Here is an 18,302-nt window from a genome sequence, read left to right on the forward strand (position 1 = left end):
GGCTAATAAGATACTAGCATGTATTAAAAGAGGCATTGATTCAAGGGAGGAAAGCATAATTCTGTCATTATATAAAGCCCTGGTAAGACCTCACCTTGAGTTTGGAGTGCAGTTCTGGGGACCGATTGCTAAAAAAGATATTGCAGAACTAGAAAAAGTTCAGAGAAGGGCCACAAAGCTAATAAGGGGATTGGAGAAATTAACCTATGAGGAGAGGCTAGCCAAACTGGGTCTGTTCTCTTTAGAAAAAAGGCGCTTGAGAGGTGACATGATTACTTTATATAAATATATTCAAGGCCCATATACAAAGATGGCAGAAGCTCTTTTTATTCCAAGAAAATTGGTTCTGACAAGAGGTCATAATTTAAGGTTGGAGGAAAGGAGATTTAATCTCCTGCAACGGAAACGTTTTTTCACTGTAAGAGCAATAAAATTGTGGAACTCATTACCAAAGGAGGTAGTGAATGCCAATACCATAGATACATTTAAAAATAGTCTGGATAAATTTCTGTATATAAACAAAATTCATGGATATGATTGCTAGTATTAAATGGGTCACATTTTAATGGGGTTATTTAAGCTTAACTGGAGCTTTTTGTAAGTATTTTAGATTTGTATAGGTTGAACTCGATGGACTTCAGTCTTTTTTCAACCTTATCTACTATGTTACTATGTTACCAAGAGAACAAAGCAAAAATGGTGATAAAAGTAAATTTGAAAATGGCTTAAAATTACATTCTCTATCTGAATTATGAAAGTTTATTTTAGACTAGACTGTCCCTTTAAATAAGGGAACAGTCTGCAGAGGCTTAGATACAAAGTAGTCACAGAGGTAAAAAGTATATTAATTTTAACCGTGTTGGTTATGCAAAACTGGGGAATGGGTAATAAAGGGATTATCTACCTTTTCAAACAATAAAAATTCTGGAGTAGTCTGTCCCTTTAAACAACTAATATATTTTAAAAAAAAAAATACATTCTCTGGCTAATATTTGCTCTGAATACATAATTCAAGCAATGATTTATTTCAGTGTTTAATGTCCCTTTTTAAAGTTCATCAATGCTTTTCTGTTGTCTTAACTGCACAGCCCTCTTCAGGTCATGCTTATCTTCATCATCTTTTTCAAGCTTTTCAATTGATTTATTTTTGCAGTTTTTCTATATTTTGCTAGGAAACGGGACTGCTGGCTCGACAACAGGGCCAGGCATTACACTGTCTACACTTACAGACAGTAACTCTCCTGTCCTCGCTCCTTGTCATCCCTAGCCTACCAGCCCGCTCTCATTAGTGTGCACTGTACGGCAGCTAACACTTAATGCCTCCTCTGCTAGCAACATTAATATTTTATTGCCTAATGATTAGGCAATAAAATGTTAATGTCGCTAGCAGAGGAGGCATTAAGTGATGCTGTCACAGTGCACACTAATGAGAAAATTCCTACTGTCAGTACTCAGCCCGCTGCCCGCCCCTAAATGACAGTCCTCCACATAGTCTCCGGCTGTCTCTGTTGCGACTCGCCACTGACTGAACTCCTTCTTCTTCTCCTACCCCTGTTGCCGCCTCAAACCGTGCGCCAGTGTTAAAAAAAAAAAAAAAAACACGTCACACACATAAATGCAATTGACTGAGACTGAGTGTATGAAGCTTCAAGCGGCACTTTCAAGTTTATTTATTTTTTTTTTAAAATGATTAGCCCGCCGCATAGTCAGTGCATCCACGGCAAGTGCCGCCCCTCAAAATCTGCCGCTCTCGGCACTGGCCTCGTTGGCCTTTGTCTTAATACACCCCTGGTTCAGAATAATGTTATATAATTCTGCACACATTATTTAAGCGGTAACTTCAAAAATGTAAAAGTATTTTCAGAATTTTCAGTAAACATTGGACTCCGCTCCAGGATCTACTGAGCGGGTCTTGAATATCCAAAGCTCTTCACAGGCTTGCTGGTTAGTCACAGCACGCCCTGTCGCGCTATTGGAATAAATGTAGCTTGCTCCCGCTCTGGTCTAGTAGCGGGAGCAAGCTACATTTATTCCAATAGCGCGACGGGGCGTGCTGTAACTAACCAGCAAGCCAGTGAAACTCTTTGGATATTAAAGACCCGCTCAGTAGATCCTGGAGCGGAGTCCAGCGTTCACTGAAAATTCTGAATATACTTTTATATTTTTGAAGTTACCGCTTAAATAATGTTGTATAATTCTGCTTATTTTATGATGATCTGTTAAAATCTGTGGCCTGTGTATTTAGAGTCCCCTCTGGGAGAAAATTGTTATGTAAAACTAATATTTTTACAATAACTATTATTAATATATTTTATTATAGTATTCTCATACAATTTTTTGAATATTGTACTTAAAGGGACATAATACTCATATGCAATGCAGCATAACTGTAAAAAACTGGAGGCGGATGGTCAGAGTGTAATATATATTTTTATTTCCACATAGGAAGAAACCTGAGTATCCTACGATACAGCCCTTTGGAAGATGAGTGGTCTGTATTTGATGTTTGTAAACAACATGTGAGGAAGCAACAGATGGTGTCTTTGGAGGAGACCTTGTTCACAGTAGGAGGGTGTGTGCGAGATGGACAATCAGGACAGAGTGAGGACTCTCTGAGTGTGCGTTCTTACAATACTACAGCTAGAACATGGAGCTGCCTTAAGGTCAACACCTCTAAATCTGGACTCAGTGTAAGTTGCACACTCCACAATGATGGGATCTATATCTTAAGTCGAGATGTAAGCCCTAGCACTGTTGGGAGACACCGTATCTTTCTGAAGTACAACGTATTCTCAGAAACCTGTGAATATGTGCGGAGCCCCCCTTCTGAGGGTAAGAACATGCAGCTTTTCTCACTATACCTACCACATGTACTCTAAATGGGAACTTCGTTGTGTGAGAAAAGCCTCAGCCAAGTGCTGTATTCTTCCTTATCCTTTTTGATACTTTTGAAGTTCTAAACATAAGTTGCCATGTATTTATACAATTCTATATTCATGAGAAGCTCGACCAACCAGATGTCTTAGTCTTGTCACTTACGAGAAGAAGAAATGTTTTTACACTAAGAAAATGAAAAAGATTTGTACCAAGGACTTGCTGATTTATTTATTATTATTTTTTTTATTGCAAGTGGGGAACATGTTTAAAGAATTTATATCTCACTATTCCACGAGGCTCAAGAACATTTTATTTTTCCTTGAGGCATAATTGTTTACAGGTTTGATTTATGTCTCCTGTATTAAAATAACTAGAAATAAAGTCCATTTCATTTTGAATATATTTTAAAAACGCTAAACATAAAAAAGCATCAAATAATTTATTATGTAACTTTTTTATAGTACATGTGAAAATCAAGTACAAAATTGAATGAATAACAATTAAATACATAGGTGCAAGGGTGTTTATGACTCACAGGTGCTCTGTACCCCTGTTCGAAAACTAGGTAAAGGCTGCAGTGGCAATTGCATAGATCAGTGTAACAGGCATAAACGTACTTTGCGTGTGTACAGTCCCAAAAATCCCCTAAGATAGACAGCAGGAAAGCCAGGTGTAGGCAGATAAACAGCAGGTGTATTCCAAAAGCCTCTCTGCCCATATAGTGTAGGCAGATCAAATTTCACAAGGAAAGGCAATAAACTGCCAAAAAACTGACACACACTGCATAATCTTACCCGGCTGCGGCTTCATGTACATGCCCTAATGGGGAAGGGGGCATAAGTGATTCATGTCTGGAGGCAAGAGAGGTTTTGGACCTAAGTGGTAGCTTGATCCGTTCAGTTATACTTCGGTCAGAACGCTCACCGCTCACTTTGCATCTGACTTTAAGATCTGACCCAGCTTCTAATGGGAAAACTCTTCGCTGCCTCTGTTGGTCGATTTCCTTTCTGCACAGTGTCCTCTTATCCAATCCCTTTAACGAAGCGCTGTTACACACCCACCGCTCCACCAATGAGGAAGTAACTGGATAACCCCGGAGCTCACACGGGGAGCCACTGGCGGCCTTTAGTGCTCAACTAGGCAATCTCCATTGCCGAAATGTACAAACAATGAAACGGAGTAGCTAAAACTTAAAAAAATTATTAGAAAAAATTAAAACATATTTACAGGCCCACATGGAATAAAAAAATGCATATGCATAGACTAGCCATGCACGTCTTATGCGTTTCGGCCCTGACAGCCTTACTCGTAGACTATAATTAAGGCTGCCAGTACCGAAACGCGTAAAACTTGCCTGGCTAGTCTATGCAGATGCATTTTTTAATTCCATGTGGGCCTGTAAATATGTTTTAGATTTTTCTAATACATTTTTGACGCTTTAGCTGCTCCGTTTCATTGTTAGAACAATTAAATACATTGCAATATGAATTCATTATTTAACTTGCTTTTGCTGTACGAAATTGTGATGTCCCACGCTCCCTAGTTTGTCAGGGAGGCAAAATATGCTGAAAACTATTGGAAATTGCCTGAACCAGCTACACTCTAAGCAGGGGTTGCTTAGAAGAGTTCACAAGCTCCTTTACAGCTAGGCATCATTGGCCACAGTTAAAGGGAAAATTGACACCAGAATTTGTATTGTTTTAAAAGACAGATAATCCCTTTATTACACATTCCCCTGTTTTGCATAACCAACACAGTTATATAAATACACTTTTTACCTCTGTGATTATCTTGTATCTAAGCCTCAGCAAACTGCCCCCTTATTTTAGTTCTTTTGACAAATATGCATTTTAGCCAATCAGTGCTGGCTCCTAGGAACTCCACGTGCCTGAGCACAGTGTTATCTATATGACACACATGAACTAACACCCTTTAGTGGTGAAAAACTGTTAAAATGCCCTGAGAGAAGAAGCGGCCTTCAAGGGCTTAGAAATTAGCATATGAACCTCCTAGTTTAAGCTTTCAACTAAGAATACCAAGTGAACAAAGCAAAATTTGTGATAAAAGTAAATTGGAAAATTGATTAAAAGTTCATGCCCTATATGAATCGTGAAATATTATTTTGAACTAGACTGTCCCTTTTAAGGGAATAAGTATCCTCCCCATGTTTTTCAAGTGATTTTGTTAAAAAAAAATAAAAAAAAAAATATATATATATATATATATATATATATATATGTATATATATTTTTTTCTTATATACGCTTTTAGATATCTGGAACCATAATAAAAGGCAGGTGGAAACCTCAGTACAACAAGGAGATGTAAGCACCTGCCAGCTGGTCATTTCAAATGCCACTCAAATCTCTTCTCCAATGGTTAGACCACAATTACTCAGCTGCCTTTGTACCTTTTTAGTGGGTGCACCATCAGGCTGATTTTACTGGCCACTCAGCTAAAAATGTTAGCTTCCTTTCAAGCATAGCACCCAGGTAGCCCTCCGTGATTCAATATGAATAATGAGAGGCTTGAAAATGGTTAAATATTCAAGGGTAGTTTATTAACATAAAGACGAAAATGTAATGCATGTAAATTAATTGTTTATTATTCAAATTACAATTTTTCTATTTCTGCAATAAAAAATTCTGGGTTAACTGGCCCTTTAAATTTATTTTTCAAAGTACAAATTTAATTTCTCTGGCAAAACAATACATGTACAAAATGTATCATAAAACTAATAATAATGATGATAGCCTCCTCTTATTTATTACAGTTCTTAAAATGCCCTTTACCTCTTTCCCCTCATAGAAACAAGGTTGACAAAACAGCTTAACTTAAAGTGTAAACATTCGGTAACAGGTAGATGGGTAAAGAGCTATTTCCAGTAAACCCATAGCAGTGTTCTCCAAAGAAAATTTTGCAAGCCGATTGACATTATGAAGTAGCCAGGTGGGGGCAGTGAAATATTTTTTTAATATTATATCATATTTTGCTATCTAATTTAACATAAATGCATTTAATGATAATTTGTGCAATAAAAATTGAACATTTCTAATAATAGCTCATTATAACTTAATATTGACAAAAATTTTAGCCGGTGGTGAGTAAAATCAGCCAGGTGCACCTACTAAAAACACTGCCATAGAGTTTACAATAAGGTGAGTTTTGCTTCAACACAAACACTGTGAATCAGTCAAACTTAGAAAGAGTAGAAGAAGAAAAAGAAGATAACCAGGTAGATTTGTCTTTGTGAAGGGCGCATTAATCAAGTCCCGTACAAGGTTATACTGGAAGAAAACTCGCTTCCTTCTGCTCTGACAATGTGACCCTACTCCGAGGATTGTTTTTTCCCAGCAGTACAATGCTTCATGCCACACAGCCAGCAAGGTGTGGATGGAGGACCACCAGATCAAGACCATGGGGCCGATTTATCAAGGTCCGAATGGCCCCGATGCCTCTGTTTCCGCACGAGTCTTCAGGCTCGCCGGAAGACCACTGCTCCTTAACTGGTCCGTCTGCTCTGAGGCTGCTTGATTTTGTTTTTAACCAGGTGTGACATAAAGTCACCTTATGGAAAGACTGATGTAGAGCGAAGATGCATGAAAGCTGTGATTGAGAATCAGGGTTATTCCACCAAATATTGATTTCTGACCTCTTGCTAAGTTAAAACATTAGTATTGTGTAGTTTAAAAAGGAATATGAACTTGTTTTCTTTGTATTATTTGAGGTCGGAAAACACTGCATCTTTTTTGTTATTTTTTCTAGTTATTTTCTGCAAATAAATGCTTTAAATTCTGTTCTTTTTACTCAAACACCTATAAATAGTAAAACCAAACTGACATTTTTGCAGTGGTCTCTTAATGTTTTCCATATCTATCTATCTATCTATCTCGCTATTTAATATATGGAAAGATACCATTATGGTTTACTAGTCAGGGTTTAAAAGGTACTAGCCCAGAGGGAAAAAGTTACTAGTCCACTCAATGTAAAAAAAGTCAAATTTCTATTGTGTCCACTGTATTTTCTAAGTCATCGGGACTAGGTGATCACTGGAAATTATCTATACGTTGGAGTTCTTTCCAGTAAAACACTTTGATATATATATCATATCCCTTTTAACCCTTTAAAACCTTGTTATTAATATTTATATTTATTTTATTAAAAGGTTTTTATATGTGTATACTACTTTATTTTATTTATCTTTATTGGAGATGAAATCATTTCAGAATTTCTGAGGTTGGAAATCGAGAAGATCAGGTACTAGTATCAAGTAAAGGTTTACAGATTAAGTAGGAGGAGACCAAGGTGAGCGGGTACAGGGATTGATAACGGCCAGCAAATACCCCCAGCAGCAATGGTCCTCAGGAATGTTGGTAATGACCAGCTGGAGCAAATGGCACTAACATCAAGTAGGAGCACTGGTGAAACTCCAGAGTCTTTCAGCAAGTGCTACAGACAACAGACCAGTATCTGACATACTCCAGTTGGTAATATGTATATACTTCAAAACTGCAATAGAGGAGTATGTGTAGAGATCTATTTGCTTTCAGGAGGAAAGAGGTTTGCCCTGATATGTGCTCTGCCTTCCAGGGGACTCTGACATCTGTGTTTCTTTTGTTTTATATTGTTGTGGTACATAGTGTTACACGATTGTTTTTAATAAGCTATAGCTGTTTCAAATGTATATTTAAGTATGCACCGTGCACTAGCATTTTAAACAACACTTGCTTAGAAAGCCTAAGGTGCTTGTTCCATCTGACTCTATTTGTTAATTGTTGACATGATACGAGCCCCACTGACGCACTCAACATCTGGAGTATTTAAAATGCTGTGGCACTGAGAATATCTAGCTATGTTTCACAAGCATGTGCAGAGAAAAATGTTAACACTAAGGGGTAGATTTATTAAAGGTTGAGCGGACATGATTCGCTTTAGCCGCTGTATGCCGCCCCCTGCACACTCACAGCCAATCAGCCGCTAGCAGGGGGTGTCAATCATTTAGATCGGATCGGGGTGATTTCAGTCTGCCACCTTTAAAGGTGGCAGAGAAGTTAAGGAGCAGCGGTCTTACGACTGCTGCTTCTTAACTTCTTCTGTTTCTGGACGGACCAGAAACGATCAGGTTTTGAAGCAGTATCCGCTGCATGTTAAAGCGACCCCTAAAGCAGTGATAACTTTCACTAGAAGCATTTTTGACAATATCAGTATTTTGCAAATATTTTTCTTGTACTTTATGTGCATTTATTAAATGGCAAAGCAATCACAATCATATATTTATTTTCATTGTTTATCAGCAGCACTTTTTTCATTATTAGATTTGAAAAAAATGTCCCTAAACATTTACCATTCTTGTTTGTTTTCCAAATTCTGGATAATTATCAACACATTTGAGGCTAAACAGGTGTGGGGGGGGGGGGGAGGCACAGGACCACCACAGCCAGAAGAGAATACAGCAAAACAAGGCCCATCACACTACAGAACCCCACATTAAGCCAATGTCCATCTTCCAAATAGTTATTCATGAAGTACGTATTTAGAATTAGGGAATGGGGCTATTATTTTTTAGCTGACATTTTTAGAGAGGTTGTGTAGATACATTTCCCACTTAGCCATGAACCTTTCAACTTTTTAGTCACATCCATATTAACATCAGCTTGTTCAATTAATAAGTTTGAATGAATCTACATTACAGGGACACTAAATCCAAATTTTTTCTTTCATGATTCAGATAGAGCATGCAATTTTAAGCAACTTTCTAAATTGCTCCTATTATCATTTTTTCTTCATTCTTTTGTTATCTTTATTTAAAAAGCAGGAATGTGATGCATAGGAGCCGGCCCATTTTTGGTTGAGCACCTGGGTTATGCTTGCTTATTGGTGGGTAAATGGTAAGCCTCCAATAAGCAAGCGCTATCCATGGTGCTGAACCTAAAATGGGCTGGCTGCTAAGATTTAGATTCTTGCTTTTAAAATAAAGATAGCAAGAGAACGAACCCAGCAACACAAGGGCACCCAGGCCGCTGGCATGCCCTTGTGTTGCTGTGTACATTCTTATTTGTACTCTTAACATCCCTTCCCCCCCCTCCCCTGTGTCAATCATCATGTAGGTATTGCCCTCAACGTCCCTGATTACCCTGAGGCGCTCTGACCGAACTCCCTCCTGCCTCACTCGTTTTCTGGGCCTTTCATCATCTGATTCCCTGTCACAAACCTCTATATACCCTGGGGCCCCTTATACTCGTCCCCTCTCTCCTTTGTTGTCTCCCTCCCTGCTCCTACCCGGGAAAAACGGTTTGGACCGCCGGGTCCACAACCGAAACCTTCCTCCCTGTTCCATGTCTCGCCTGCTTGTAGCCTTTCCCCCCCTTTTACCGCTAATGCCCCCTGCAGTATTGTACCTCTCTGCCCGCTCCCACTGTGGCCAGCAATCTTGTAGACCTTATTCCCCCCGGACGCCTCTGCCCTTTTTTTGCGGGATGACGTCATCCGAACGCCGACGCCCTTCCGGCGAGCATGCGTGCGATGGGGATCTGAGGGCCCGGTAAGGAGGAGGGGTAATGCTGTGGCTACGCCCATAAACATGGAGGGCGCCATTCTCCGGAGATATACATCTCCTTGATTCAGCCCGGACTTGCCTCCTGCCGGCCCCTGCCTCTTGGACTATGACTAGCCGCCTGATTGTCCACCCTCCCTGGTTGGGATTTATCCCCTTGTGGCACGGCTCGCCCCATACTCCCAGGGAGTGCCCCCTACTGCCCTCTGTATGGCCGTACCTGCCCCCTTGACCCAGGGGGATTTCAGGGCTAGATGAGCGATCTGTGTCGCTGAAGAGTAAAAGCTCCCCCATACTCACGCACGATGCGTCAGACAGGGCCCCATCGACTTCCCCAGGCACCCTATTCATACTCACAGCTCCGTCTGACAAATTCGCTCTCCCAGGGGGTATTACTGCATCCACATGAACCGGAATCTTTTCTTGCTGCTTCTGACTCTCCTTCTCCTTTTTCTCCAACAGCTTCAGCCTCTTCTGCGCCCACATCGCTCTCGTCCTCCAGAGGGTCTCATCGTCGGTGAGGAAGCGCTTAGTAATCTTCCTGCTTTGGGTCGACATCTTCAATCAACTTTTTCTGCAACACAGCTACAAGCAGCACCTGGAAACAAAAAAATGTTAGTAATGATGCAGTTCCTGTTTTCCTGTCCCTATATACCCCTTTCCCACCCCATACCGGTTATCTCTGCAAGTCCCTCCTCTATCCCTTATCTATCGCTCTCCTTATTCTTCCTCTAACTTCCTACCCCCTTCTCCCCCAGCTATTCCAGCTAGGAGCCCATCCCTTATGTCCTGTCATAGTCACTCCATATGCTTATTTAACATTATTCCTAAACATTTAAAAACACTGTTGTAATTTTAAGGGGGATATCTGCCAAAGTAAAACCTCTATTTGACAACATTTTTGTAAGCAGTTTATTTTCACTGTTTAGCAGTGAAGTTCGCCTGTATGAAGATGGTAACATGGAATCCCTGTCCAGCTTAGGTATGACATAAATGGGCTGCAGAGGATAAAGGTTATGGTTTTAGACTACCCTCCATGTACCCTTTTAAACAAAATGGAGAGAACTGGGACAATATCATCCTTCAACAATTGATAGTATTCTGACAGAAGTTTGTATAGGAGTATTAAAGGGACAGTCTACACCAGAATTTTATTTTTTTTTTTCTTCTAGACGCTGTTGGCATTTATCATTGAACTGCATACGCTGTTGGCATTTATCATTGAACTGCATACGCTGTTGGCATTTATCTTTGAACTGCTGGTAAAATGCCACCCCCTGCAGATTTGCGGACAATCGGCCGCTAGCAGGGGGTGTCAATCAACCCAATCATATTTGATCAGGTTGATTTCTGTCCACCACCTCAAAGCAGATGGACAGGTTATGGAGCAGTGATCTTTAGACCGCTGCTTCATAACTTCTGTTTCCGGTGAGCCTGAAGGCTCGCCAGAAACAAGGGGCATCAAGCTTCATACGGAGCTTGATAAATTGACCCCATTGTGTAAAATACAACAGGAGCACAGAGTAATACTTCTAATACTGTAGAGTTACAAAAAAGCAAATTAAATTTCCAATTTCCATGATGACTATAACTGATCTCAGTTACATACAATGATCAGCCATTTCCATGTTGTTGTTCTGTATCAAGGTAGGTTTGAAGTGCTGAGTGAGGTAAGGAGCCTTATTCTAACAGGATACAACAGACACCTGTCTTCCTTGTTTATACAGAGCGGAGCAAAAAGAAGCAAAGTCTTTGCATTTTGTTGCCACTTCACGAAAACAAAGACGCCGACCATTATAAAGATGTTCCTTCTGCTCTTTATGAGCCTGATTCTATAAATCTCACTCGGCTGGTGTGATTCTATAAAAACGATCGCCAGTCCTTTTTTTTATCCCTAGTGGAATTCTGTAAAACCACTTTTTACCCTGAAAACAGGGTGTCTCGCTATAGGGCGTATACTGCATTTTTGTATGGGAAGGAGATATATATATTACAAAAGTGGGTGCACCATCAGGCTGATTTTACTGGCCACTCAGCTAAAAATGTTAGCTTCCTTTCAAGCATAGCACCCAGGTAGCCCTCCGTGATTCAATATGAATAATGAGAGGCTTGAAAATGGTTAAATATTCAAGGGTAGTTTATTAACATAAAGACGAAAATGTAATGCATGTAAATTAATTGTTTATTATTCAAATTACAATTTTTCTATTTCTGCAATAAAAAATTCTGGGTTAACTGGCCCTTTAAATTTATTTTTCAAAGTACAAATTTAATTTCTCTGGCAAAACAATACATGTACAAAATGTATCATAAAACTAATAATAATGATGATAGCCTCCTCTTATTTATTACAGTTCTTAAAATGCCCTTTACCTCTTTCCCCTCATAGAAACAAGGTTGACAAAACAGCTTAACTTAAAGTGTAAACATTCGGTAACAGGTAGATGGGTAAAGAGCTATTTCCAGTAAACCCATAGCAGTGTTCTCCAAAGAAAATTTTGCAAGCCGATTGACATTATGAAGTAGCCAGGTGGGGGCAGTGAAATATTTTTTTAATATTATATCATATTTTGCTATCTAATTTAACATAAATGCATTTAATGATAATTTGTGCAATAAAAATTGAACATTTCTAATAATAGCTCATTATAACTTAATATTGACAAAAATTTTAGCCGGTGGTGAGTAAAATCAGCCAGGTGCACCTACTAAAAACACTGCCATAGAGTATACAATAAGGTGAGTTTTGCTTCAACACAAACACTGTGAATCAGTCAAACTTAGAAAGAGTAGAAGAAGAAAAAGAAGATAACCAGGTAGATTTGTCTTTGTGAAGGGCGCATTAATCAAGTCCCGTACAAGGTTATACTGGAAGAAAACTCGCTTCCTTCTGCTCTGACAATGTGACCCTACTCCGAGGATTGTTTTTTTCCAACAGTACAATGCTTCATGCCACACAGCCAGCAAGGTGTGGATGGAGGACCACCAGATCAAGACCATGGGGCCGATTTATCAAGGTCCGAATGGCCCCGATGCCTCTATTTCCGCACGAGTCTTCAGGCTCGCCGGAAGACCGCTGCTCCTTAACTGGTCCGTCTGCTCTGAGGCTGCTTGATTTTGTTTTTAACCAGGTGTGACATAAAGTCACCTTATGGAAAGGCTGATGTAGAGCGAAGATGCATGAAAGCTGTGATTGAGAATCAGGGTTATTCCACCAAATATTGATTTCTGACCTCTTGCTAAGTTAAAACATTAGTATTGTGTAGTAAATACACAATACTAATGTAAAAGGAATATGAACTTGTTTTCTTTGTATTATTTGAGGTCGGAAAACATCTTTTTTGTTATTTTGTCTAGTTATTTTCTGCAAATAAATGCTTTAAATTCTGTTCTTTTTACTCAAACACCTATAAATAGTAAAACCAAACTGACATTTTTGCAGTGGTCTCTTAATGTTTTCCATATCTATCTATCTATCTATCTATCTATCTATCTATCTATCTATCTATCTCGCTATTTAATATATGGAAAGATACCATTATGGTTTACTAGTCAGAGTTTAAAAGGTACTAGCCCAGAGGGAAAAAGTTACTAGTCCACTCAATGTAAAAAAAGTCAAATTTCTATTGTGTCCACTGTATTTTCTAAGTCATCGGGACTAGGTGATCACTGGAAATTATCTATACGTTGGAGTTCTTTCCAGTAAAACACTTTGATATATATATCATATCCCTTTTAACCCTTTAAAACCTTGTTATTAATATTTATATTTATTTTATTAAAAGGTTTTTATATGTGTATACTACTTTATTTTATTTATCTTTATTGGAGATGAAATCATTTCAGAATTTCTGAGGTTGGAAATCGAGAAGATCAGGTATTAGTAGCAAGTAAAGGTTTACAGATCAAGTAGGAGGAGACCAAGGTGAGCGGGTACAGGGATTGATAACGGCCAGCAAATACCCCCAGCAGCAATGGTCCTCAGGAATGTTGGTAATGACCAGCTGGAGCAAATGGCACTAACATCAAGTAGGAGCACTGGTGAAACTCCAGAGTCTTTCAGCAAGTGCTACAGACAACAGACCAGCATCTGACATACTCCAGTTGGTAACCTGTATACACTTCAAAACTGCAATAGAGGAGTATGTGCAGAGATGTATTTGCTTTCAGGAGGAAAGAGGTTGACCCTGATATGTGCTCTGCCTTCCAGGGGACTCTGACACCTGTGTTTCTTTTGTTTTATATTGTTGTGTTACACAATTGTTTTTTATAAGCTATAGCTGTTTCAAATGTATATTTAAGTATGCACCGTGCACTAGCATTTTAAACAACACTTGCTTAGAAAGCCTAAGGCGCTTGTTCCATCTGACTCTATTTGTTAATTGTTGACATGATACGAGCCCCACTGACGCACTGAACATCTGGAGTATTTAAAATGCTGTGGCACTGAGAATATCTAGCTATGTTTCACAAGCATGTTCAGAGAAAAATGTTAACACTAAGGGGTAGATTTATTAAAGGTCGAGCGGACATGATTCGCTTTAGCCGCTGTATGCCGCCCCCTGCACACTCACAGCCAATCAGCCGCTAGCAGGGGGTGTCAATCATTTAGATCGGATCGGGATGATTTCAGTCTGCCACCTTAAAAGGTGGCAGAGAAGTTAAGGAGCAGCGGTCTTACGACTGCTGCTTCTTAACTTCTGTTTCTGGCGGACTAGAAACAATCAGGTTTTGAAGCAGTATCCGCTGCATGTTAAAGCGACCCCTAAATCAGTGATAACTTTCACTAGAAGCATTTTTGATAATATCAGTATTTTGCAAATATTTTTCTTGTACTTTATGTGAATTTAAATTTTGACCGGAATATCCCTTTAATGGATTCAGAGTAGCCCTTTTAAATGGCAAAGCAATCACAATCATATATTTATTTTCATTGTTTATCAGCAGCACTTTTTTCATTATTAGATTTGCAAAAAATGTCCCTAAACATTTACCATTCTTGTTTATTTTCCAAATTCTGGAAAATTATCAACACATTTGTGGCTAAACAGGTGGGGGGGGGGGGGAGGCACAGGACCACCACAGCCAGAAGAGAATACAGCAAAACAAGGCCCATCACACTACAGAACCCCACATTAAGCCAATGTCCATCTTCCAAATAGTTATTCATGAAGTACGTATTTAGAATTAGGGAATGGGGCTATTATTTTTTAGCTGACATTTTTAGAGAGGTTGTGTAGATACATTTCCCACTTAGCCATGAACCTTTCAGCTTTTTAGTCATATCCATATTAACATCAGCTTGTTCAATTAATACGTTTGGATGAATCTACATTACGGGGACACTAAATCCAGATTCAGATAGAGCATGCAATTTTAAGCAACTTTCTAAATTGCTCCTATTATCATTTTTTCTTCATTCTCTTGTTATCTTTATTCAAAAAGCAGGAATGTGATGCATAGGAGCCGGCCCATTTTTGATTGAGCACCTGGGTTATGCTTGCTTATTGGTGGGTAAATGGTAAGCCTCCAATAAGCAAGCGCTATCCATCGTGCTGAACCTAAAATGGGCTGGCTGCTAAGATTTACATTCTTGCTTTTAAAATAAAGATAGCAAGAGAACGAACCCAGCAACACAAGGGCACCCAGGCCGCTGGCTTGCCCTTGTGTTGCTGTGTACATTCTTATTCGTACTCTTAACATCCCTTCCCCCCTCCCCTGTGTCAATCATCATGTAGGTATTGTCCTCAACGTCCGTGAATACCCTGAGGCGCTCTGACCGAACTCCCTCCTGCCTCACTCGTTTTCTGGGCCTTTCATCATCTGCTTCCCTGTCACAAACCTCTATATACCCTGGGGGCTCCTTATACTCGTCCCCTCTCTCCTTTGTTGTCTCCCTCCCTGCTCCTACCCGGGAAAAACGGTTTGGAACGCCGGGTCCACAACCGAAACCTTCCTCCCTGTACCATGTCTCGCCTGCTTGTAGCCTTTCCCCCCCTTTTACCGCTAATGCCCCCTGCAGTATTGCACCTCTCCGCCCGCTCCCACTGTGGCCAGCAATCTTGTAGGCCTTATTCCCCCCGGACGCCTCCGCCCTTTTTTGCGGGATGACGTCATCCGAACGCAGACGCCCTTCCGGCGAGCACGCGTGCGATGGAGATCTGAGGGCCCGGTAAGGAGGAGGGGTAATGCTGTGGCTTCCCCAGGCACCCTATTCATACTCACAGCTCCGTCTGACAAATTCGCTCTCCCAGGGGGTATTACTGCATCCACATGAACCGGAATCTTTTCTTGCTGCTTCTGACTCTCCTTCTGCTTTTTCTCCAACAGCTTCAGCCTCTTCTGCGCCCGCAACGCTCTCGTCCTCCAGAGGGTCTCATCGTCGGTGAGGAAACGCTTAGTAATCTTCCTGCTTCGGGTCGACATCTTCAATCAACTTTTTCTGCAACACAGCTACTAGCAGCACCTGGAAACAAAATTTTTTAGTAATGATGCACTTCCTGTTTTCCTGTCCCTATATACCCCTTTCCCACCCCCTACCTGTTATCTCTGCAAATCCCTCCTCTATCCCTTATCTATCTCTCTCCTTATTCTTCCTCTAACTTCCTACCCCCTTCTCCCCCAGCTATTCCAGCTAGGAGCCCATCCCTTATGTCCTGTCATAGTCACTCCATATGCTTATTTAACATTATTCCTAAACATTTAAAAACACTGTTGTAATTTTAAGGGGGATATCTGCCAAAGTAATAGCAGCTTTATTACGGAGCCACACTACCTCCCAATTATCAACATTTATTTTTGTATCCTGAGAATGACCCAAATTCCTCAAGAATGGTAAGTATTTGGGGAATAGTATTTTTAGGATTTAGAAGGTATAAGAGGATATTATCCACATACAAGAATAAGTGCATAGAGTATTTTTTGACTGTAAGACAGTGGACTTATTTCCTTATATAAATCGACTGAGACTCTATTGCCAGATTAAACAGAGGGAGGAAAGGGGAACCCCTGTCAAGTACCTTGTTCTAGCGTTAAAGACCACAGTATATCCCATTCACTAAAATAGAAGCTATGGGTTTGTTATACAATGCAGAGATGACATCAGAAAAGGACCCTGAATTCCCAATTTCGTGAGCAAAGTAAACAGATGATTCCATACCATTCTGTTGAATGCCATCTCCGCGTCAACTGCGAGAAGACAGGCTTCCGACAGCCCCCCATCCATCTTTCCCACTTTCATAAGACAATAATAATCCGTTAATGCAATACTTTAGCTGCAGAAGACCTGTGTTTCACAAATCCTATTTCATCAGAATGGACCATGTATCCTAAAACCTCTATTTGACAAGATTTTTGGAAGCAGTTTATTTTCACTGTTTAGCAGTGAAGTTCGCCTATATGAAGATGGTAACATGGAATCCCTGTCCAGCTTAGTTATGACATAAATGGGCTTCAGAGAATCAAGGTTATGGTTTTAGACTACCCTCCATGTACCTTTTTAAACAAAATGGAGAGAACTGGGACAATATCATCCTTCAACAATTGATAGTATTGTGACAGAAGTTTGTAAGGGCCGCCGCCTTTCCCAACTTAGCATTTTCTATAGCCTTCTTCACTTCCTGCTCCCATATAGGAGTATTAAAGGGACAGCCAACAGCAGAATTTTTATTGTTTTAAAAGATAATCACTTTATTACCCATTCCCTAGTTTTGCATAACCAACACAGTTATATAAATACACTTTTTATCTCTGTGATTATCTTGTATCTAAGTCTCTGCAAACTGCCCCCTTATTTCAGTTCTTTTGACAGACATGCATTTTAGCCAATCATTGATGGCTCACTGGAACTTCACGTGCGTGAGCACAATGTTATTTATATGACACACATGAACTAACACCCTCTAGGCGGTGAAAAACTGTCAAAATGCCCTGAGAGAAGAGGTGGCCTTCAAGGGCTTATAAATTAGCATATAAACCTCCTAGGTTTAGCTTTCAACTAAGAATACCAAGAGAACAAAGTCAAATTGGTTATAACTAACAATTTCGCTAAAAAGTGTTTTGTAATATTTAGCATGTGTGTATGGCTGCTGTTCCTTCTAATAAATATAAGTAAGATGGAAAGTAGGAACAATATCTATTTACATTTGTAATCTTTCATTTCTATTGGTTTAACAAAGCTAAAATTTGATATAATAATACAAGTATATTTTTATGCTGCTTTCTACGTAGCTTTTATGTAAAATAATGTGATGAGTACATCCTTTATTCAGTTGAATATTTTAACTATTTCAATGGGAGGCTGACACTACCTGGATTATAAAGTGGAATCACACATAAATAAATGCTCTCTTTACAGGTATTCTCTTTATGGCTACTCTCATATGAGCAAAAACCATAGAATCTAGACAGTTTTGCTCTAAAGTAAACATTCCTTTTAGTTGACAAAAGTGGTATCTAATAAAGAGCAGAAAACATGAACCGTAACTCACAAACCTGCAGTATACGTTTTACAGTAATTGTTTCCTACATGGCTCACTGGCTGTGCTTGCAGACCTTCCACGCTCCCCCCCCCCCCCCCCCCCCCACGGCTACAACATAATGAACAAGAGTAATAACTAAACCAAATATACCTGAATATCCTCCCTCTCATTCCCTCTCCCCACTTGCCCAACCCCTGCAGGATACATTTTAGAATACATTTTAGAAAGATATGACATCTCCATCTCGTTGCATTAAAGAATACAAAGGGGTCAATTTATTAATGTGCGAGTGGACATAATACGATGTTCCTTATTCTAGAAGGATACAACAGACACCTGTCTTCCTAGTTTATACAGAGCGGAGCAAAAAGAAGCAAAGTCTTTGCATTTTG

General features: G+C 39.7%; 1 protein-coding gene across 2 annotated transcripts in view; it reads left to right on the forward strand.

Moving 5' to 3' along the window:
- Positions 1–3,279, forward strand: part of KLHL42 (kelch like family member 42) — a 41,976-nt gene extending 38,697 nt beyond the window's left edge. For both annotated transcript variants that reach the window (XM_053718802.1, XM_053718801.1), the window contains exon 4: positions 2,446–3,279. In XM_053718802.1, coding sequence (XP_053574777.1) covers positions 2,446–2,879 — 434 coding nt within the window. In that variant the 3' untranslated portion in view covers positions 2,880–3,279. The remainder of the gene's footprint in view (positions 1–2,445) is intronic.
- The last annotated feature ends 15,023 nt before the right edge of the window (positions 3,280–18,302 follow it).

Source organism: Bombina bombina, chromosome 6, assembly GCF_027579735.1.
Source record: "Bombina bombina isolate aBomBom1 chromosome 6, aBomBom1.pri, whole genome shotgun sequence".
NCBI lineage: Eukaryota > Metazoa > Chordata > Amphibia > Anura > Bombinatoridae > Bombina > Bombina bombina.